At 46.5% G+C, this 22348-nt stretch overlaps 1 protein-coding gene across 11 annotated transcripts in view; it reads left to right on the plus strand.

Moving 5' to 3' along the window:
• RCSD1 (RCSD domain containing 1) overlaps window positions 1–22348 on the plus strand; it is a 75797-nt gene that overhangs the window by 6541 nt on the left and 46908 nt on the right. For 4 of the 11 annotated variants that reach the window (XM_065531809.1, XM_065531828.1, XM_065531823.1 and 1 more), the window contains exon 2: window positions 3991–4133. The exons of 4 other annotated variants lie outside the window; for them this stretch is intronic. In XM_065531809.1, coding sequence (XP_065387881.1) covers window positions 4116–4133 — 18 coding nt within the window. In that variant the 5' untranslated portion in view covers window positions 3991–4115. The remainder of the gene's footprint in view (window positions 1–3990; window positions 4134–22348) is intronic. 3 more of the 11 variants (XM_065531812.1, XM_074005554.1, XM_074005687.1) reach the window with 1 other exon arrangement.

Consider the following 22348-nt stretch of genomic DNA (forward strand, 5'->3'; position numbering starts at 1 on the left):
CACAGCATGCCAGGCACTAGCTTCTTCTTCTTCTTCTTCTTCTTCTTCTTTTTTTTGAGATGGAGTTTTGCTCTTGTTACCTGGGCTAGAGTGCAATGGCACGGTCTCAGCTCACTGCAGCCTCAGCCTCCCAAGTAGCTGGGATTACAGGTATGCACCACCACACCCGGCTAATTTTGTATTTTAGTAGAGACGAGGTTTCACCTTGTTGGTCAGGCTGGTCTTGAACTTCTGACCTCAGGTAATCCACCCACCTCGGCCTCCCGAAATGCTGGGATTACAGGTGTGAGCCACCACGCCTGGCCCATGCACTAGCTTTTTAGTTAGATTCAGTAAGAACACACTGAGTCCTTACTGCCTGCCAGGCACTGCAGATCTAAAAGGGTACATATCTACCAGCTTGCTGACCCTTGAAGAACTTGCAGTCTAAGAGGGGAGACAAACACCTAAACAGATTATTGCAGAGCAGGGATGAGAGCTTACACTCACAGAGGAGGAACATCAGCCTGGGGCTCAGGGAAGGCTTCCTGCTAAAAATAATTTCTGAGTTGAATCTTGAGGGGTGAGTAAGAGCTAACCAAGGGCAGAAAATTGGGAAGAGCATTCTAATCAGAGAGAGTGACGAGCAAAGCTACTGGTGCAAGAAACAGCATGGTGTGCATGGGAGATAATGAGTAGTTCATCCCTGGAGGATAAAGCAAGATAAAGATATTTGAGAACTAGGTGGGGAGTACAGGAAATGTAAGTTGCAGTTCCTGCCCTAAAAGGAGCTCTCCTATTTGGGGAAACAAGATATACCCAAATGACATGATATAAAAACATGCAAGATAGAATATTGGTAAGTTCTAAGGTGCGTGGGCGTTCTAAAGCTCCTCTAATACAAGGTAGAGAAAACTTGTTTCCTGTGCTGGGGATTCCTCCACAAGTGCTGTTCTTCCCCCACCTCCTGGCAGCCCTAGGGTGCAGAACACACAGGAGACCTCAATCTAATGGCGGGCACGTGTCTGCCTGGGGCCTGCCCCAAAGGCTCCAGCTAGAGAAGTTGATTTGAAATAGGCTCCAGGTCCCAAGGGAATGCCTTTGGTCAAGCTCACCAAAAGCCACCCCAAGTCCTCCTACCTTCTCTGACAGAAAGAGAGCTCTAGGAATAGACCATACACACACGCATACACCTCTCTTCTGTTCCCACGCACACCTCCACCTGCAGCTCCGCTCATTCCTTCCCCTATGGCCACACACTCTCTACACCCCCGGAAAAGCCAGCGTGTCTCCTGCTTGCCCAGAGGCAGCCAAGGCAGGCACCAGGGTGGACTGTAGAGCAGCAGCCAACCACATGCATCAGCCCCAACCCAGTAAGCAGTGCCACTGGGTCTTGTGGCTGCTATTGCACAATCCAGGCACCCACGCCACAGGTCACAGAGCATTTGCATCTCACAATGTGCCGCAGCAGATTTTGGGCCTCCTCTGAGCCTAGACCCTAGACTTTCAATAGTTCATTCCCAACACATGAGCTAAACATACACTTTTCCCACCGTGCTGGGCCATCCACCATAACCTCCATATCTGAAGCATATTCCCAGGCCTCAGGTTCCTGGCTTGTCATGCTTTAGAGATGTTTTGATGAATAATGGGAAATTCGTTTCTGAGCAGCCACACCGATGTCAGTGTGGGAGAGACCTAAAGCTTGTTGTCATGGTAATTACTACCACTTGTTGAATGCCTACTATATATAGATGCTATGCACAAATTGATTTCTTTTAATCTTCATAAAGTCGTATTATGTCAGTCTTCTAGGAAAGGATGCTGAGGCTTTGAGACGCTTAAATAATGTGCCCAGGGTCTAGAAGGTAATTACCAACCTTCTAACATTTGAACCTACCCTATTGAGTGGGATCCTGTGACCCCTGTTCTTTCTCTTGCTCTGGAGAAACTCTGGCTTCCCCCACAGCACCTGTGTGGGCTCTCAGGGAGACAACATGCCCCTCAGCCTGGCCAGTCTTCCTCCAGCTCAGGCCAGGCCACGGCGGAGGCCAGCCAGCTCAAGGCTTGGCGCTTGTGAGGCCTGGCACAGGTTTACGCCGAGCCCTCCTCTGCACAGCTAAAAGACTTCTGAAAGGCTCCAGTTGTGTCTGTGGGTGAAACTGCTGCCCATACCTAAAGCAAACCAGGAAGATTTTTCCAAATTCATTTTTGGGACTTTGGAGTTTTGAGAGCAAGAGAGAACCATAGCAATTTCTTCCATCCCCTTCATTTTAAAGATGAGGAAATTGAACATACGTGATTTACCAATGGTCGTACTTAAAGTCAGTTAGTAGCCAAGTCAAGAGTTAAAACCAAGGTCCTGGGTGGGCGTGGTGGCTCACGCCTGTAATCCCAGCACTTTGGGAGGCTGAGGTGGGCGGATCACGAGGTCAGGAGATCGAGACCATTCTGGCTAACATGGTGAAACCCTGTCTCTACTAAAAATGCAAAAAATTAGCCGGGTGTGATGGCAAGCACCTGTAGTCCCAGCTACTCAGGAGGCTGAGGCAGGAGAATAGCGTGAACCCAGGAGGCGGAACTTGCAGTGAGCCGAGATCGCGCCACTGCACTCCACTCCAGACAGAGCGAGACTCCATCTCAAAACAAACAAACAAACAAAAGCAAAAACAAAAAAACAAAAAACAAAAAAAACAAGGTCCTCTGACTCCCAGCACACTAGGGTGCCTTTGATCCGCCTGTTTAAATGGACTCATAAATAATGACTTTATTGACTTCGCATTTCTGTGTATTGTCTTCTTGGCTCTCTGAAGTCCTCCACACAGTAGTGCTCAGCTCTCTAGGTCTTCCCTAGCAAGGACCGCTCTCTGTGGGGATAGGGTGGGCAGGGAGAAGAACTGTTTTCATTCTCATTGTTTGTTTTTTCTTTGTTTGTTTGTTTTGAAACAGAGTCTTGCTCTGTCTCCTAGGGTGGAGTGCAATGGTGCAATCTCAGCTCACTGCAACCTCCACCTCCCCAGTTCAAATGATTCTCCTGCCTCAGCCTTCCAAGTAGCAGGGATTACAGGCGCCTGCCACTGCGCTCAGCTAATTTTTGTATTTTTTAGTAGAGACAGGGTTTCACCATGTTGGCCAAGCTGGTCTCTAACTCCTGACCTCAGGTGATCCACCTGCCTCAGCCTCCCAAAGTGCTGGGATTATAGGCATGAGCCGGCATGCCCAGCCCATTCTCATTGTTTTAACAAATGCCAAGAGACCCAGAGTTGAAGCTAGGAGGGCCCAGCTACCCTAGCTGCAGCGCCACACCTTGTTCTACTAGGCTTACGTTCTCTGATGCCCTCAAGGGATCTTTCTGGGGGAGCCCCTTGGCCCCTGTTGTCCAGTCATGCCTGAATCCCCTCACAAAGGCCTGAATTTAAGTACTGGAGAGGAGAAGAACAAGGATGATTCCAAATGCTTGTTTTCCTTGTGGAAACAAATGGGAGACTCAAAGAGATGCCTGGCACTCCAGGCTGCTATAGAGTGCGGAAATGCTGCCCAGGTGGAGAATCTGATGCCATTGGAGTTGGCAGGTGTATGAGTTTGCAAGGGCTGCTGCCGTAACAGATTACCACAAACTGGGCGGCTGAAAACAACAGAAACGTCTTCTGTCACGGTTCTGGAGGCCAGATGTCTAAAAGCAAGGAGTCAACAGGACCTCATTCCCCACTAAGGCTCAAGGGGCGGCTCCATTCCATGTTTCTTTTGGCTCCTGGTAGTTGCCAGCTTCCTTGACTTGTGGCCACGTCACTCCAGTCTTTGCCTCATCTTTGCCGCACCTTCTCCTCTGTGTGTCTCTTATAAGGACCTGGGTCATTGGATCAGGACCTACGTTAATAAGCCAGAATGATCTCTTCATCTCAAAATTGGTAACTACCTCTGCTAAGACTGTTTTTGCACATAAGGTAACATTCACAGGTTCCAGGGATTAGGAAGTGAGCATATGTTTTATTTTGTTTTTTTTTTCTCAAGGCAGGGTCTTGCTCTGTTGCTCAGGCTGGAGTGCAGTGGCACAATCATGGTTCACTGCAGCCTCAACCTTCCAGGGCTTAAGTGATCCTCTCACCTCATCCTCCTGAGTAGCTGGGACTATAGGCATGCACCACCACGCCCAGGTAACTTTTGTATTTTTAATAGAGACGAGGTCTCACTATGTTGCCCAGACTAGTCTCGAACTCTTGGACTCAAGTGATCCTCCCACCACAGACTCCTGAAGCACTGGGATTACAGGTGTGAGACACTGTGTCTGTCCAGGAAATTATCATATCTTTTAGGGGGTCACCACTCACTCCACTATCGCAGGCAACATGTTATCTATATAGAGGTAAAGGACTTGGAGATTGGTGGAATGAATCCCGGGTTATTGTTAAGCTATATTATAACCACCCCGCGAGCCCCCACTAGTGCCTTGGGTGCAAATTACCAAGGAATATTTATTGACACCTGTTGTGTGACTAATTTCCTGCCTCTTAGGTAGCCCGTATACACAGCTGTGTCCTCCATACCCCTAGTGGCTTGGGTCTCAGCTATAATTCTCTGTTCAGAGAGCTGCAGTTGGGAGGGAAAGTCTGTCTCCAGGCCGCCATGGAGCATTTCCATGAAGCCATGAGGATCATCCCCAACTCATCTGGTCCCTTTTCAGGGAGATAACTATGGTGTAAGCAGGCTGGAAAGAGCCACTCAAGATTATCTAGGATCACCACCACCATTGTAAAGGATCATGCCTAGCAAGATTATAAAATCCTATTTTCACCTATCTTATTCTTTCATTCATCCCTTCATTCATTTATTTAGAGACATGTACCAAGAAGCTACCAAATGCGAATTAATAAGACCAATCCTGGCTGGGTGCCATGGTTCACGCCTGTAATCCCAGCACTTTGGGAGGCCCAGGCGGGTGGATCACCTGAGGTCGGGAGTTCGAGACCACCCTGACCAACATGGAGAAACCCCGTCTCTACTAAAAATACAAAATTAGCCAGGCATGGTGGTGCATGCCTGTAATCCCAGATACTCGGGAGGCTGAGGCAGGAAAATCGCTTGAACCTGGGAGGCAGAGGTTGCGGTGAGCCGAGATCACGCCATTGCACTCCAACCTGGTCAACAAAAGTAAAACTCTGTCTTAAAAAAATAACAATAATAAAACACAATCCTTGCCCTCAAGATCCATACAGTCTGAAGGTAAAGAGGGACATAAATGAAAGAAATAACTACAAAACAGTGTGATTGGTTCTGAAAAGGCAGTGAGTAAACGGTCCTGTTTCATAAATCATAGGACAGGCTAGTGTTGCTGTAACCATGCCACAATCTTAGTGGCTGAAAACAACAAAGGTTTCCTTTTCACGTCTGCGGCAAGTCTGTTGAGGGTTAGCTGGGCTCTGCTCTGGGTCATTGCTTGTCCTCCCTCTGAGACCTAAGCTGTGGGAGCAGCTACCCCTTTGCTGATTGTCGTGGCAGAAGGAAGGAAAGTTCTGAAGGACTCGTACTGGCCATTAAATGCTCTCTCTTGGAAAGTTGCTAACTATCCACGTGGCTCCACTTAACCACAGGGGCAGAAAGTACCATCCACTCATGGACTCCAAATGATGAGAGCTAGAAGTACTTCACAAACATTGTTAGTGGCCTGGTGGAGTCTTAGAAGCCTTCACAAAGCAGGCGATCTTTGAGCTGTGTCTGGAAGTAAGACTGTGTCTTTCAGGCTGACAAGGGGGGAAAAGCTGAGGGAGAAAGCGTGTATCTGCACCACTCAGGGCTCATTCGCTTGAGTCTTACACAGCTTTTGTGGTCGGAGATGTTCTTGCAGATTGAAATGAAAACTGCTTCACAAGCACAAATAATGTTTTCAATGATGTCAACTGTTCTTCGTGCTTTGGGGGTGATTGAGAGAGGCAAGTAGGTTTGAACAAGAAGCTGGGGGTGCAGATATACAGGAAAACATATCAGAGAAATGTAAACATAAGCCATTAAGGGCCTCTGTTTAGACTGTTTCTCAAGCCTCTTAGCCCTGGAACAGCCAATTCCATGGACCAGGCCTCCAGGAGTTACAGCTCATAGCCTAGGTGGCTCCTGGGAGGTGGACGTCTTTTTTTTTTTTTTTTTTTTTTTTTTTTTTTTGAGACGGAGTCTCGCTCTGTCACCCAGGCTGGAGTGCAGTGGCTGGATCTCAGCTCACTGCAAGCTCCGCCTCCCGGGTTCACGCCATTCTCCTGCCTCAGCCTCCCGAGTAGCTGGGACTACAGGCGCCTGCCACCTCGCCCGGCTAAGTTTTTGTATTTTTAGTAGAGACGGGGTTTCACTGTGTTAGCCAGGATGGTCTCGATCTCCTGACCTCGTGATCCGCCCGTCTCGGCCTCCCAAAGTGCTGGGATTACAGGCTTGAGCCACCGCGCCCGGCCTGGACGTCTTTATTGCTATGTGAGCAGCATAGAATTGTCCACACACCTTTTGACTGGAACGCCCTCCTCCTTGGTGAAAGGGAATCTATGCCTTTTTTCTACATGTAGTTACATAACACTTAGACTCACCATTCTTTCCCATAAGCCTTGTACATAAGCCCTACCTTTTGTCCCTAAGGAAGGAGTTGGTGAAAGCCTGTGAGTAACACTGGAATTAGGCAGTAGAAGTTAAAGAAATGGTAGCAACAGACTGCCCTCTGCTCCCTTAAGGCTGTCTTTGCCTCATTATTGAATTTGTAATAGACCAAGGGGGATGCCATGCAGAGAAAGACCATCAATCCTGGGTTTTAGGTTCAGGGTCAGTTACTAGCCTCAGGATCCCGATCAGTTCCCCCCTCTGTAAAACTGACACCTGCTTTACCTACTTTCCAGGGTTATTTTGAAAAGGAAGTAAGATCATACATGTAATAAATATCTTTTTTTTGTTTTGTTTTTTGTTTTTTGTTTTGTTTTTTGAGACGGAGTCTCGCTCTGTCGCCCAGGCTGGAGTGCAGTGGCGCGATCTCGGCTCATTGCAAGCTCCGCCTCCTGGGTTTTACGCCATTCTCCTGCCTCAGCCTCCTGAGTAGCTGGGACTACAGGTGCCCGCCACCGCGCCCGGCTAATTTTTTTGTATTTTTAGTAGAGACGGGGTTTCACCGTGGTCTCGATCTCCTGACCTTGTGATCCGCCCGCCTCGGCCTCCCAAAGTGCTGGGATTACAGGCGTGAGCCACCGCGCCTGGCCCATGTAATAAATATCTTATGAAAGTACCTTGAAATGTTCAATTCTTTCACAAATGCATGATGGTGGTGTTATTAGTATTTATTAATCTGATATTGTGAAACATTGTAACAATCCTGAGTGTGTCTTCACTTCACTCTCTGTGCCTAGTGGAAGGTGGCAGAAGGAAAGGCAAAGAGGGTGGCATTGGTGCATATGAGCAAAGTGAACCTTTCCAATATAGGACGAAGAGGCTTTTTATAGCATAAAGGAAGTTCTAAGCTGTGCAACAGTAATAGGAAAAATACTTTACACTTCTACCACACTTTATTTTCAAAGTACTTTCTCATATCGGGTCAGCTAAACTGTAAGCTCTGCAAATCCCCATCATAGGTCCTAACAGCCTGTGATGAGCATAATGTATGTTCAACACATCCTGTGAGTAGATGCAGGAATGCAGGCTTCATATGCCTCATGGGGAGGCAGCGCAATAACTTAAGGGCTAAGAGCACAGAGAGCCATATGGCTGGGTTTGAGTTTGACTTTGCCATTTACTAGCTTGTGACCTTTCCGTGGCTTGGTTTTTCCATTTGTAAAATGGAAATAATGATAACACCTACCTGATAGGGTTGTTATGAGGTGTAAATGAGTTAGCGGTTGTGTAAAGTGCTTAGTGCCTGGTACATATTAGGTGTAATGTAATTGTTTATTGATTAAGGAAAGAGGCTTTTGTAATCATTTAGAAGAGAACAGCCTCTGTGCTTTTGGTGCAGCTCTGACTGGGACACGGGATGGACAAGAGGACGTCTGAAGTTCTCCTCCAGCCTGAGAGTTTCACAGAGGGGTGGTTACTGCATCCTGCATGCAAAACTCTGCTGGGAAATCTCTGTAGGAGGCTGGGTCTTGGGGGCAATGCTGGAACAGTATCCCACACAAATCCATACTAGAACCTGGGAGACTAGGGGAGCCTTGGGCATAGAATAGCAAATCCAAGTGTCAGGCTTATGGGCAGCCAAGACCTGCAAGAAAAAGGGAGTCTCCTTGGCTCAAGAAATACATTTCAGCTGGGCGCGGTGGCTCACACCTGTAATCCCAGCACTTTGGGAGGCCCAGACAGACGATCACCTGAGGTCAGGAGTTTGAGACCAGTCTGACCAACATGGAGAAACCCTGTCTCTACTAAAAATACAAAATTACCCGGGCGTGGTGGCGTGCACCTGTAATCCCAGCTACTCGAGAGGCTGAGACAAGAGAATTGCTTGAACCTGGGAGGCAGAAGTTGCAGTGAGCCAAGATCGCAGCATTGCACTCCATCCTGGACAACAAGAGTGAAACTCCATCTAAAATAATAATAATAATAATAAAATAAATAAATAAATTCCAAAGAAAGGGAGGGAAGGAGAGCAAATGGCAAGTGTATTTTGTGGGTTCACCGTGGTAGATGAGTGAGAGGAGGAGGTAAGAAATGGGAAGGAGAGCAGTGTGGAGTAGAGCTTCCCTTCCACTTCCTCCCCTCACATACCTGGGTTGCCTGTACCCTGGCAATTCCTTACCTTTCACACCTCTGTGGGGAGGCCCCTGCTGTGGAGCTGAACAGCATGGGATACGGAGACTGCTAAAACAGCTGCAAGGACTGAACAGTAAGAGGCTAAGCATTCAAACCAGAGCCCCTCTCCCTATCTAAGCTGACATCAGTCCTGATCTTTCCGACTGGGCTTAAGGAGTTGAGTGCTTTCCTATGCCAACAAGGGTATTCTGATTTCTCATGTGGTCATGTTACTTGTATCACAAAGGATTTTTTGACAAGATGTATTCAGTGCAGGTTGAACTACCTTGCCTAAAGGATTTTGATTAAGGACCCCAGGTCTTTCCTGAATAAAGTCTCCAGTGGCAGGCCACAGGGCTCTATCCTTGGCCCTGATTGTTAAACACTTTTGTTAATGACTTGGATGAAAAATAGAAAGAATCCAGATGACCCACAGCTGGGACAGTTGATATGCTACGTGACATACTCAAGTTCAAAATGATTTATACAGGATGGGATGCTGGGCCAAAACCAACATAATAAAATTAAACAGGGATGAATGTAAAATCCTCTGCCTAACTTTAGGAAAATTTCATGCACCAGCGTAGGACAGACCTGGCTTAGAAATATGCATGCATTTGTTCCACAAATATTTATTGGGCCTACTGTATGAGAGATGCTGTCTAGATTCCTGAAGGGAGTGAAATATAAAGACAGTATCTCAATAAGCTGGAGGTTTAGTACTGGTGGTGCCAAGAGATAAGATGTGTCCCTAGATAAAGCAGGGCACAGGATATGCTAAAGTATTATATAAGGAACAAGACCATGAGGCTGGGGAATTTCACAGAGAAAGGACATTCTCAACTTGTGCAATTGAAGAAGGCTTCTTGGGATAGGGTGACATCAGAGTGGCCACCAAAAACTAGGAAGAATTTTTTTAAACAGGTATTAGTAATGAAGGGGCAAAGAAAGGGATGGTGGTGAGAAGCTAGTGTGATGAGAAGGAATGAAGGAGGCCCATGGGGAACTGTGAGTGCCCTAAGTGACCAGGGTGGAGGACCTCTTAACCCACATGTGTGGGTGTGGGTGCACATGTGTGTGCACAGCGGATGGGGAGTGGGAGGGTAAACACTGTTGGAAGGACTGGATGCAATGAGGTGGTGCACACACTAGGGAGACAGCACTGATGCTGCCTACTTCCCTCAGTCTGTAATGAAGGTCCTTGCAGAGTGGGGCTCATGCGATGGAAGGAGCACTGGAGGGCCATTGATTAATCTAGAAGCCGAAATACCAGTTGAGAGGCCAAGGCACCGCTGAAAGGTGGCCTTGAGAATGGAAAGGCAATGAAGCTGCGAAACCAGCTGTGGGAAGAATCCACAGTGCAGAGTTGGTATTTGGTTGGAGACTGTCACAGGGGCAGAGTTAGAGAGAAAGCGATCAGAATGACTGCGTTTTCCATCTAGGAGCGTGGAGAATTTTACTCGTTGGGGGTGCGGAAGAGGCTGAGTTTTGGTGGAGGCATTGACAGGACACCCCGTTGGAAATTCCGAAGTGGAGTTTGGAGGGCTTTGGGCTGAGGCGCAGCTGGGTGGTCATCTGCGCAGCAGTGGTTCACCGCAGGCCTGGGTAGTGAGCAGCGGCTATGAGGAGAGAAGCAGGCCAAGGACAGCTCGGGACAGCCCTCATATTTGAGGAATGCCAAGAAGACTAAGGACAGTGAAAGAGGGCTTGGGAGTTATAACCGACCATAAGCTAACACTTTTCTAAAAGAAAAAGAAGAAGAAAAAGAAGTAGAAAGACTCAATTTTGTGTGAGACTTAGAGTTTCTTTTTTTTTCTTTTTCTTCTTATGTTACTTTAAGTTCCAGGATGCGTGCATGCAGGTTTATTACATAGGTATACATGTGCCATGGTGGTTTGCTGCAATTATCAACCCGTCATCTAGGTTTTAAGCCCCACATGCCATAGCTATTTGTCCTGATGCTCGAGTTTCTAATCCTGCCTAGGCGTTCTCCCCAGGACTCTCCTTTCTGTGACCCCCTCCTTTCCAGAGCTCTTTCTCAAGCTCAGGGAATGGACGCCTAAAGAGAAATAGGATCCTCGGAACTTCCGGGGCATAGCCCGAAAGCTGGGGTAGTGGTAGCCAAGTAGAGAAGCGCATAGAGTCCGGTGTGGTGGCTCACTGTAATCCCAGCACTTTGGGAGGACAAGGAGGGTGGATCACCTGAGGTCAGGAGTTCGAGACCAGCCTGACCAACATGGTGAAACCCCCCCATCTCTATTAAAAATACAAAAGTTAGCTGGGCATGGTGGTGCATGCCTGTAGTCCCAGCTACTTGGGAGGCTGTGGCAGGAGAATCACTTGAACCTGGGAGGCGGAAGTTGCAGTGAGCTGAGATCGTGCCATTGCACTCCAGCCTGGGCAACAAGAGTGAAACTCCATCTCAAAAAAAAAAGAAAAAAAAAGAGAGAGAGAGAAGGGGGTAGAGGCAACAGAATTACTTGTTCATTAGGCACATGTCTTTAAGTGCTTTTAGTGTTAATCAGGCTGTGGGTTCCACAGCAAATAATTTATAACCCATGCATTGGGAAGGCCTGCATGAGGCATGTTCTTATTTTTAAAACAAGGGGCCAAGCATGGTGGTTCACACCTGTAACCTCAGCACTTTGGACTACTTGAGGGTGGACTACTTGAGCCCAGGTGTTCAAGATCAGCCTGGGCAACATAGTGAGATCCCATCGCTACAAAAAAAAAGTAGCAGTTCATGGTGGTGTACCTGTAGTCCCAGTTATTCAGGAGGCTGAGGAAGGAGAGTTGCTTGAGCTTAGAAGTTCAAGACCAGCGTGGGCAACACAGTGAGACCTCATCTCTAAAATAACTAACTAACTAACTAACTAAATAAATAAATAAAATAAAAGCAGTCCATGGTGGTGCACCTGTAGTCCCAGCTATTCCAGAGGCTGAGACAGGAAGATTGCTTGAGCCTGGGAGATGGAGGCTACAGTGAGCTGTTGTCATATCACTGCACTCCAGCCTGAGTGACGGAGTAAGACCCTATCTCAAAAATAAAATAAAACAAAACAACGATAAGACCGCAACCAATAAAAATTCTTTCTAGAAAGCCCTAGGACTCTGTTCAAGACATTTTCTCTAGTTTCTAGTCACTTTGTTTTAAAATATTAATTAGCTAAAATTAAGCTTATCTTAAATATTTTAAGATTTGAAATTCATCATCTTAACATAACTATTTTCTTTTTCGTTTTTTTTTTTTTTTTGCTTCCTTGAAACCGTTAATTATATCTCTTTTATTATTTTTTAAAGTTGGAATAAAAAGACAATCCTGCATAATATAACTCCTCCAGTTTTCCATATCTTTATTAATTTTAGCCAAATACATAATTCTTACATAATTGTAATCAGTGTATATACAACTCTGTACTCTATCTTTTCTCTTAACATTATTTCCAGGTCAGTATTCTTGTTCCTCATAGTCATGTTTTCATTGTAAATGTCTTCATGACATTCCATTATACAAATATATCATAATTATTTAATCATTTTTCTATTTTGGAACACGGCATTTGCTTTTACTTTCTCCTTATTACAAATAACATAGCTATAAACAGTACATGTATCCTTTTTCTTCTTTTGAATTATTTCTCTGGAACCAATTCCCAGGAGTGGAATTATTAGGTCAAAGGATATGAATGTCTCTTGATGAGCATTGCCAAATCGGCCTTGGCCTTCCTTCCTTTTGCAAAGACTCACTGTATGTACCTGGTGTGCACAATTGCAGGCTCAGCGAGATGTGCCAGGGAGGAGATGTGAGGTGAGAGCCCTCCACTAAGCCTGTTTAGCAAAGAGCCCTTTCCTCCCAGTGCATTCCAGCAAGTCCTGTGGTTCCCCCTCCACCAGCAGGGAGTGGACAGGAGGGTAGCACAGGAAAGGGGTGTGGACACCCTGGAAGTGAAGCAATCATATGGTAGTTCCCGCTGGAGCAGCTGTAGATAGGGGGAAGTTACATACCAGTGATGGGGTGTAGGCAACAGTGAGCCCGGGGACACCAGGGCACCAAGAATCTCACCCACGAGTCAGGGATGGAGGCAGAGCACCTGAGGGTTTGGGCTGAACTCTAGAGGGTGATGGGCTTGTCCTCTAGGAAATCCCTTGAAGTCCTGAGCAAGAATAGCCCGGGTTTGAGAGTAGAAGCAATCACTCACTCACTTGCTTAATAAATATTTTTAAAGTGCCCGCTATGTCAGGTTCTCTGCTGGGAATTCTGGACACAAAAGGTAATAAAACTTGGATCCTGCCCTCAGGGAGCTTGCAGTCTAGTAAGACAATCAGAATAACAAGTGATTGAAACAGTTTGGTTAAGTATTCTAAGAGATCTATGCTCAGAACACAGATCTGAGTACGACCTGGGTATCTTGCCTAGAGTGGGGACGGGCTGGGGGAAAGAAAGGCTTCTTAAAGGCGGTGATACCTGAGCTCAATCCAGAAGGACAAAGAGGGAATGGATAGTTGAAGGGTGAAGAGGAGGGTGTTCTAGCTGGAGGAAATAGCATGAAAGAGAACAGTGTGCGGGGTCCAACCTGATTGAGTTGGTAAGCCAGGCAAGACCTTGAGAGCCTCTTCAGGACTTGATCTAGAAGGTGTCAGGATTTCTACACAGAAGGCGCTTGGAGCTACAGTCTAATTGCAAGGGGAGAGTCCTAAGGGCTAGCCTTGACACTGTTATTTGTATAACAAACATACTTTTTGCCTAAAACGGAATATGTATTTGGTGTGGCTGATGATATTATGGGGTGTTACAGCTCTCAAAAACCACAGCTTGACCTCATCACTTGTTTTATTCCCAGAGTGCTGGGGGGGCAGAAAGTTACATAACCAGACTTGAATTTCAGGAAGTTGGCTCTGGCCATGGTTCAGGGAATGGATTGGAGAGAGCATGGTATGAGGCCTTTAGGAGGCTGGTCATTCATATGGACTAAAGACCAGAAGAGCTGGGCTTCAGAAGGGAGTGTGGGGTTTGAGAGGAGGACCCTTCCTCACAGGGACAAGCATTTTCTAAGGCCTAGCTGATGACTAAGGGAGGGGACAGCATTGTTCCAAGGGACCTGTGTGTTAATGGGGATGCCTGGGTGTAGGCATAACATTTAAAGGACAGACAGACCAGGGCCTGGGTGTCTTGTGTCCATAATAATAAACAGCTCACCTGTGCCTCTAGGACAGCTGTAAAGATGCACTGTGTGTGTCCATGTGTGTGCCAGACGGGAACCAAGCAAGCATTAACAGGTTGCAGGAGGAAGCTAGGCAGAGTGGCCAACAGGAGTTCAAGGCTCTGAACCAAATCCCATCACTAAATTGCTGTGGGATCTTGAATCCGTGGCACAAGATTTGGGGGCCTCACCAGGATGATCATCTCATCCCTGCCTGGCTTATTGGGAGGATTAAATGAGATAATGAATTCAGAGTTAAGGATTTGGAAAGAGTATAAAAGACTCCACAGATGCAAGCAAGGTGTTGTCTCCACTGTGTTTTGGAAAACATGGGGAAATGTCCAGAAACAGCTTGGTCCCTCAAAGAAAAGCAGGTGCTCTGGAGTCCGGATGTGCATGTGTTGGGGTGGGGGCAGGGTCAAGCTGTGGGGCGTTCACCTCCCCTCTGGCCTCTGCTTCCTCCTCGTCTTGTGGCTTCCCTTTGAAGCTCTGAGCAGCTGTTACAGATGAAAGGCCAGGCTGGGTCAGGCCCAGACCACTCACTCAGAAGCAGAGGCTGTGTTTGAGGCCACCAGCCAGCGGGTAGGCAGGATTTCCTGACTCTCGAGTGTTTGGGTCCAGCTCTGGCCTGGTACACCAGAGGCCTACCAGGAGGCCTGTGCGCTCTAACCAGAAGGACCGCTGCCCATCCCTTCAGCCAAGAGCTCTGTTCCAGCCACAGCCAAGGCCAAAGTCCAGGAGCTATAGGGACTACCCTCTGTCTGGTTAAGCATTTTGAGGTTTAGAAACAAAAGCACCAATTAAGCAGAGAGCAGGGAGTGGAGCCAATGGTTCTGCTTGTGTGAGGTTGGCAATGGAGTAGGGAGAGGGGTGAGAGGAGTGTGCATGGTACAATGGGGTGAGGAGGGGGGCAGCCCCAGAAGCAGCTTCCCCAAGGCCAAGTTCAATGCCTTTATTAGTTTGCTAGCGCTGCTGTAACAAAGTGCCGTGGACTGGATGGCTTAGATAGCAGAACTTTATTTCCTTGCAATTCTAGAGGCTAGAAATGTGAGATAGAGGTGTCAGTGGGGCTGGCTCCCTCTGAGGCCTCTCTCCATCTTCTCCCTGTGTCTTCACGTGGTCTTCCCTCTGTGGGTGTCTGTGTCCTCGTCTCTTCTCATAAGGACACCAGTCAGGTGGGACCAAGGCCCATCGTAATGATCTTATTTTAACTTAATTTCCTCTGTCAAGACCCTACCTCCAAATACAGTCTCATTCTGCGGTACTAGGGGTTAGGGCTTCAACATGGAAATTTCAGGAGACAGTTCAGCCCAGGACAATGCCTCCAGCCTGGAGCCTCACTTCCAGCTGTGGGTGAGAATGGAAAAGTCACAGCAGAGGTCACCACTCCCAACCACGGAATGCCACGGGCTCTGAACACCCGATCCGTGCTGGAGTTCTGGGTCCAACCTTTCCCTTCATGCCTAGCTCCTTCTGCCATGCCTGCTCTGGGCCATATCCTAGAAAGAGCATCCCAGGCACCAGGGCACACTGCATCTGCACTGGCACTGTTGCTGTGCAGCTCTCCTCACACGCCAACCTGGGCCCGGCTACCCTTATGTCACCTCCTTCTGGGTTGATAAATTCGTGTCACCCCTTTCTAACACAGAGTGCAATGCTGTGGACTGTGACCAGGTGTCTTCCTGCCCTTCTGTCTTCTCGGCCCGTTGCTCCTGCTGGTCCCTCTACCTGCAACACCTCCCTGCCATCCTGCGAGTAATATTGGTCCTTTTGGGTTCTTACCCTCCCAGGATTATTCCATTTGGGGTGCTAGGTCTTCCCAGCCAAGACAGAGGAGAAGAGGGTATAGATACGGGGAAAGCATGGCAGGGAACAGGGTGGGATGAGCCTCTGATAGGCCTTCTCCCCGCTGTTCCTGTGGGAGGCTGCGTTCCTCCCCGACCTCCACCATTATCTGGGGGTTGGGCCCAGGTGTTTCTTCTCACCCAAACAGTCAACAGTGCCTTTTCCCATGGGAGGGCAGAAGCCCTGTTTCCAGGCCTGAGATGGGAGGAGGTTCCCCCAGCCCCGGCTCCTGCCTCTGCTCATCCTTTTTTTTTTTTGAGATAGAGTCTTGCTCTGTCACCCAGGCTGGAGCGCAGTGGCACGATCTCAGCTCACTGCAATCTTTGCCACCCGGGTTCAAGCGATTCTCCTGCCTCAGCCTCCTGAGTAGCTGGGATTACAGGCGTGCACCACCACGCCCGGCTAATTTTTGTATTTTTAGTAGAGACAGGGTTTCACCATGTTGGCCAGGATGGTCTCGAACTCCTGGCCTCAGGTGATCTGCCCACCTCAGCCTCCCAAAGTGCTGGGATTACAGGTGTGAGCCACCACACCTGGCCTCTGTTCACTTTTCATTCCTCCTGGAGCCATGATTCTCCTCTTAGCATCTAGCCTGGAGAGGGTTTAAGTTTGAAAGGAACTGAGCCCTTTAAAGATGAAACCTCACCAGGCCCAGATACTTGAGTATATTTTCAGCCAGAGGCCTAGGTAAAGAGACAAGCAGTTGTCAGGCTGGAACCAGGCCTGCTGCTCCCTCGAGACAGACAGTTGCTGCCCCAGCAGAGGACATACATTTTCTAAATATTATTTTCTAATTACGAGAAAGTCAAACAACTTCAAGGCTAATGAACGGTACATTTTTGCCTGTCTGTCAAACACACTTCCAGTCTTTGTGAATTTATATTGATTTGCTGTTATGTGACTCATCATGGGGTACAAAGCACGGGGGATTTTTTCTAGCCTTTTTCTTGTTTCATACACATCTCCATGTGTGAGAAATGTTGGATATTCATCATTCTGTAATGGGAGCATAATGTGTTATTACGCTCCAGAATTTACTTTGTGATCCATAATTTACTTCAACTACTCTTCAAAATGTAGTATTTAGATGGCTACTAATTTTTCACCTTTATGTCATGCCACTGCTGCAGATAATTTGGAATAAACTGCATTCTTCTCCTTGATTTTCTTAGTGTATATTCTAAAAATGGAACAAAGACTTTTGGAGCTTTGGTTACACAGTCGCAGATTATTGTCTCAAAACAGAGTAGAATTAATCAATGGGTAATGCTAACAGCAGTTTTTAAGGGAAAAGTTTTCGCCATAATCCTGGCAACTTTTTATCATTATTACAGATTTCTGACCATCTCACAATTGTGCAACCATACCTTAGAGTTACTTTGCATTTTATTAACGACTGTCAATGTCAGGGGTCTTCCTAAACGATAACTTTGGGTTGGTATTTTCTCCCATGCTTTGGAAGTTTATCTCCTTTAGTTGCTTTCTGGTGTTTATTTTACACAGATTTCGCATGTATAAACATGTTGTGTAATTTTCCTTAGCAAGCTTCTACCCTGCAGCCCTTGCCTCCACCAAATCTGCTTTAGATGAAAGCAGTGGTTCTCAACCCTGGATGCCTGTTAGAGTCCCGTGGGGAGAGTTTCTAAAATTTCAACACCTGAGGAACTGAACAGACTGCTAGTGTTATTTAACAGATGGAGATCCCCTAGGCACAGTAGCCCAGTTACTTGATCCAGAAGACAGACCCTCAGTCTGTGTCCAGTGGCTGATATCTTTAAACCCACAAATATTGCACACCTATTATGTGTTGGCCACTCTGCTAGGAATATGGGGATGTCAAGGTAAAGGTGAGGGGGCACCTACCTTCAAGGTGGGCTCACACTCTGTTAAAGGGACAGATAGTTCAATATAGCAAGATAAGTGCTATGAGGGAGAATTGCATGGAGTGGCTGTGATGGCATAACCCAGGGGAGAGGTCCATGAAGGCTTCTTAAAAAAGGCAGGAAGGAGCTGGGTCTTGGATGATGAAGAAGAGCTATCCAGGTGAAGGGAATAAGGATCAAGGCATTTGAGGTAGAAGAACAGCATCTGCAGACACAGAGGCAGGAAAATGCATAATAGGTTCAGAAGGCTGCAGGAAGTCCCTGGTGGGAAGAGCAGGGGCCTGGAATTGGACTGCCAGGGTTGAAACCCCAGCTCTACTGCAGCTTTGTCACCTTTGTCATTTTGCTTCTCTGAGCTCCAATTCCACCATCCACAGCATACGGATCATAATGCTTGGTTGGGGCAAAAGGTAATTTTGAGGATCAAATGAAATAATCTTCATTAAGCGCTAAGCATGGTATCCGGCACATGGTAAATGTTTAATAAGTGTTCGCCATTATTGAGGAAGTGTTACTGTTTGGTGAAAGGGTCATATACACAAAGTGACTCCCAAATGCAGAGGCAACTGAGCAACAAAGAAGTCCAGCTTGCCATTGGAGGGTGATTTTATTGGGGAACTTATGGACAGAAGTATGGTCTTGGGTGGCTGCAAGACAGGAAGATCTCTGCACCATCACCCCTCAGACCAGGGATTATATACCATAGGGAAAGGGTACACGTGCTTCAGAGGGAATGGGTAGGAATTTGATCTAAGGGCAGGATTTAAGTCAGTACAAGTTTATCAAGGATGATTGTATGTAAGGGCAGGATGTACAGGAAGTTTGTGCTCTTACACAAGGAACAATACTTAAACTGGACATTTCAGAGGCATTCCTATAACCAGGGTTAAGCAGAAGTCAATATAGTGCTATGTTAGCCTCCACAGTTACCTTTCAGGAAGGAGAGATTGACAGGGGCCTTATATTCTCTACTAAGATGTTTTGATTACTTAGTAGGTAGCATATAAACCGAGAAAAGTCATGATGAGACTTATATTTGAGAAAGGTTATGTGGGCAGAAGAGGGCAGAATAGACAAGAAGGAGGAGAGCAGAAAGAAATCAGTTAGGTAGCCATAATCTCTCCCCACAGTCCAGAGACAAATGATAGCAGTCTGAAGTTCAGTAACTACAGTGAGGATGAAGAGTCTAGACCAGTAATAAAGATCTAGAAGACAGGACTAGGCTTAGTGACCTACTGGATGTGAGAAAGCAGGGGAGACAGAGTCCGACATCACCTGATTGCCATCCCCAAATCTGCTCCTGAGTTCAGCTAGGTCCTGCAGACCCAGCCGTCATGTCTACTCCAGACGAGCCTGTCATTGCTGCTCTTCCTGCCTCCCAGGGACTGACTTCCTGAGGTTGAGAAGGCTGTGGAGGAAGAGTACAAGGGCCTCTTGTTTCTGAAGCTGGATGGAGGCTGCACCTCTCCCGAAGGAAATGAGCTCAGCTTCCCCAAACCTCCCTCCTGGAAAAGAAATCTTAAGCTTGGACACTTGGAGCCTGCCCCAAGACCCGCACTGACGATCACCCTTAGGCATCCAGACAGCTTGTTAAAGCGTCTGGTCCAGGCCCATCTCTGCCTGGGGAGGGCTGGCCCACAGGAGGGATGTGCTTTGCGGAGAGGAAATGGCTCAAACCAGATATCGCTTTGTTTGTTTTCCCTGTGAAAAAGAGAGACCATTTTTTCTCTCCTCTTTTATTTATTTTTTAGGGATCAGGGAAATATTTTTAATTCCTCTAGTTTCCTGCTGTATACAGGTGTTTCCTATGGTATTGCTGTCAGAAAGGACAGAGCTCGTCACAGAATCAGCTTTGTTCCTGAGATTATCAAAAAGTCTCCCTGCTATGACCTGCATGTGCCATCCCAAACCCCCTCTGGGCAAGGCGAAGGGAGCACACCACTGCTGCATAACCTGCTCTGTGCCCTCCACCAGTCACCCAGGGGTGCATAGCAGGGCTCTCTCTTAGTACCAGCTGATAAGAGGTACAAAAGCAGAGATTAGGAGAGCAGGAAGCCTTTGGTCTCCAGCAATACTCTGTGGTTGTTGAGTTCCTAGCTACTGCTAGCAGCTGCAATAGAATCTTCTTTGCTTCTCATATATAAGACAACTCTCCATCCCAACCAGAGATGGCAGCCCCATAGAACAGGTGAGGATGCGTTCGCTGTTGAAAAGGCAGAATACTTGTTCATTTAGGCAAGAAAAATGTTATACATAAACTAAAACTCTGGGAAAAACACCATGTTCTCCTTGCACCACAGAAGCCCATTATGGGAAATCCTTCTCTAAAGTGAAGAAACTATTAGTTAAACAACATAATCTCTCTAAATGTATCTGTTTACAATATACAAGGATTTATGGAGCCTCACATCTGTCTTTTAGAAGTAACAGAACAAATATTTATTGAATATTTTAATTATACAGCCTATCTTTTAAAACCCTCACAGGCATTCTGTGAGGTGGGTATTGTGAACTCATTTAAGAAACTACGGCTCAGGATGGTTAGGGGGTTGAGTAGCTGCTGAGGCGCAAGTGGAGGACTTGAACCCAGGTCTTTTCATCCTGTCTCGAGTTCTATGTCATAATCCTCCCTAGAATTCAGTGAGGAGGTAATGATACCTTTGATATTATTTCACATTAAGAACAGTGGTATAATGATATGCATATAATAATTAAAAAGAAATTAATATGTTAAACCAAGAGACACCTCCTGTCCAGGCAAACCGAGTGCTTTTATTGGGATAAAATGCAGCAGGCAAAAATTTTCTCCACTATTGAGGTTCTTCCTTGTTTTTCTTTTTTAATTGAGCAAATTTTAAAAATCAACAGATTGCACTTAATCTGGATTTTAATCTTCTTTTGAAAAATCCGATCATTTGGTGACGCTGGGCCTTGAATGATCTTTTGAAAAATGACCCAGTGTAACACAGGCAGAGAGTGAGCTAGAGCTGAGGAACAGCAGCTCCATTCATTTGGGTGGGGTCAGGACAGGACGCTTTCCACATGTTCATTTACATTGCCTGCCCGCCCTCTAAAGGCACTGGAGTTAGCAACGCCTCCTCTAAATGATGGCAGAGGGAGGCATGGAAACAAGCTAAAAGGTGGGCCTGGATGAAAATGCGTCTTGCACATTGGGAAGCTCTCCCTTTTCCATCTGCTCCAAAAGGGGGTCATTGCTCCCAGGAGTCAAACTGGAGTCTTGGAATAAGAGCTCCTGTTCAGAATTTACATCACTGACGTAGAGTAGAAAGAGAGTTCATAGAAGGGAGGATAGCTGTGTCTTGTTCAGAGTCAGACTGGGACACATTTTGAACCCAACTTCACTATGCCAGCATGTGACCATGGTTGGGAAAGCCACTTTCTCTCTATGCTTCCCTGTTAGATGGGACTGATAATACAAGAATGTCTACTTCACAGGGTAGTAAGAGGATTAAGTGAGCCAATGTCTGTGATGTGCTTTGCACATAGTAAGCACTCAATCTATAGATGTTGATTCCCGTCCTCCTGGTTTTTCCGAAACTGGTGAATATGTGACTCCTTTGGAGATACAGTCTGTTTATCACCAGGGATATAGATGAATCTATGCTGATATGTCCAAAACCTACAGAAAATCCAGAGTGTGAGGCCTAAAGGAAATCACCTATGTTCCCATTCTCTTTCTCTTGTCTTGTGATTTGGATTTTTAAGAGTATATGCTGAGATGACAGGGCCCATTTTGACTTCAGATTGATCATTTCCTTGAGCTGAAAGTAGTTGCCAATAGCAAAGGGACAGCATTTTAAAAAATATGTTTAGGGCTGGCTGCAAATGGGGCAAAGTGACTTAAATTTTAGTAAGCCTCATGCTTCCTAAAAACAGCTTCAAGGTGCATACATTTAAATTTAGTAATGAAATATCCTTATGGTATTATTAGTAAGTTCACCTCCTTCCTCCCCTCCCCTCTGGGCATATGTGCCCAGTCCCCAGACACCCAGGACTTGGTTTTGATATTCTGAGAAGACTGACAGCTCACTGCAGCGTTGTTTTCCTGGTATTTGTTCCCCTGCTCAAATCATACGTCCTGAGAGCAGAGCTTGAAATTTTCATTTCAGCATTAAAATTTCTTTTTCTTTATTTGATGTTTTCCATATTACGTATCTTGTTGCTTCCTTTCCCTTGAAAATATATCATGGACAGCCCTATAAAATCAGTTCTAGTTTACTCATGTGTGCGCGCACACACACACACACGTGCACATGCTTTTATTTTTGTTTTAATTTTTTAGAGACAGGGTCTCACTCTGTCACCCAGGCTGGGGTGCAGTGGTGTCATCTTAGCTCACTGCAGCCTCAAGCTCCCAGGCTCAAGTGATCCTCCTGCCTCAGCCTCTCAAGTAACTGGGACTGCAGGTGTGCACCACCACACCTGGCTACGCACACTTTTACATAACTGAGATGGGATGAGACACACTGGGTTTATGCAGCAGTGCTTTTCTTTTGGTTTGCTTCCCCCAGATCAGCCCCCCTCCCTGTGTCCAGCCTCCAGAAACTTCATCTATACCTTTCTGTAGGATAGTTTATATTCACGTAACTATATAAATAATTACATATACATTGTGTGCATATGTGTACATAGAGATACACACACATAAGGGGTAAGCTTTTTTGGCTGTTGATTTAT

Source organism: Macaca fascicularis, chromosome 1 (assembly GCF_037993035.2).
Source record: "Macaca fascicularis isolate 582-1 chromosome 1, T2T-MFA8v1.1".
In the NCBI taxonomy this organism is placed as follows: Eukaryota; Metazoa; Chordata; class Mammalia; order Primates; family Cercopithecidae; genus Macaca; species Macaca fascicularis.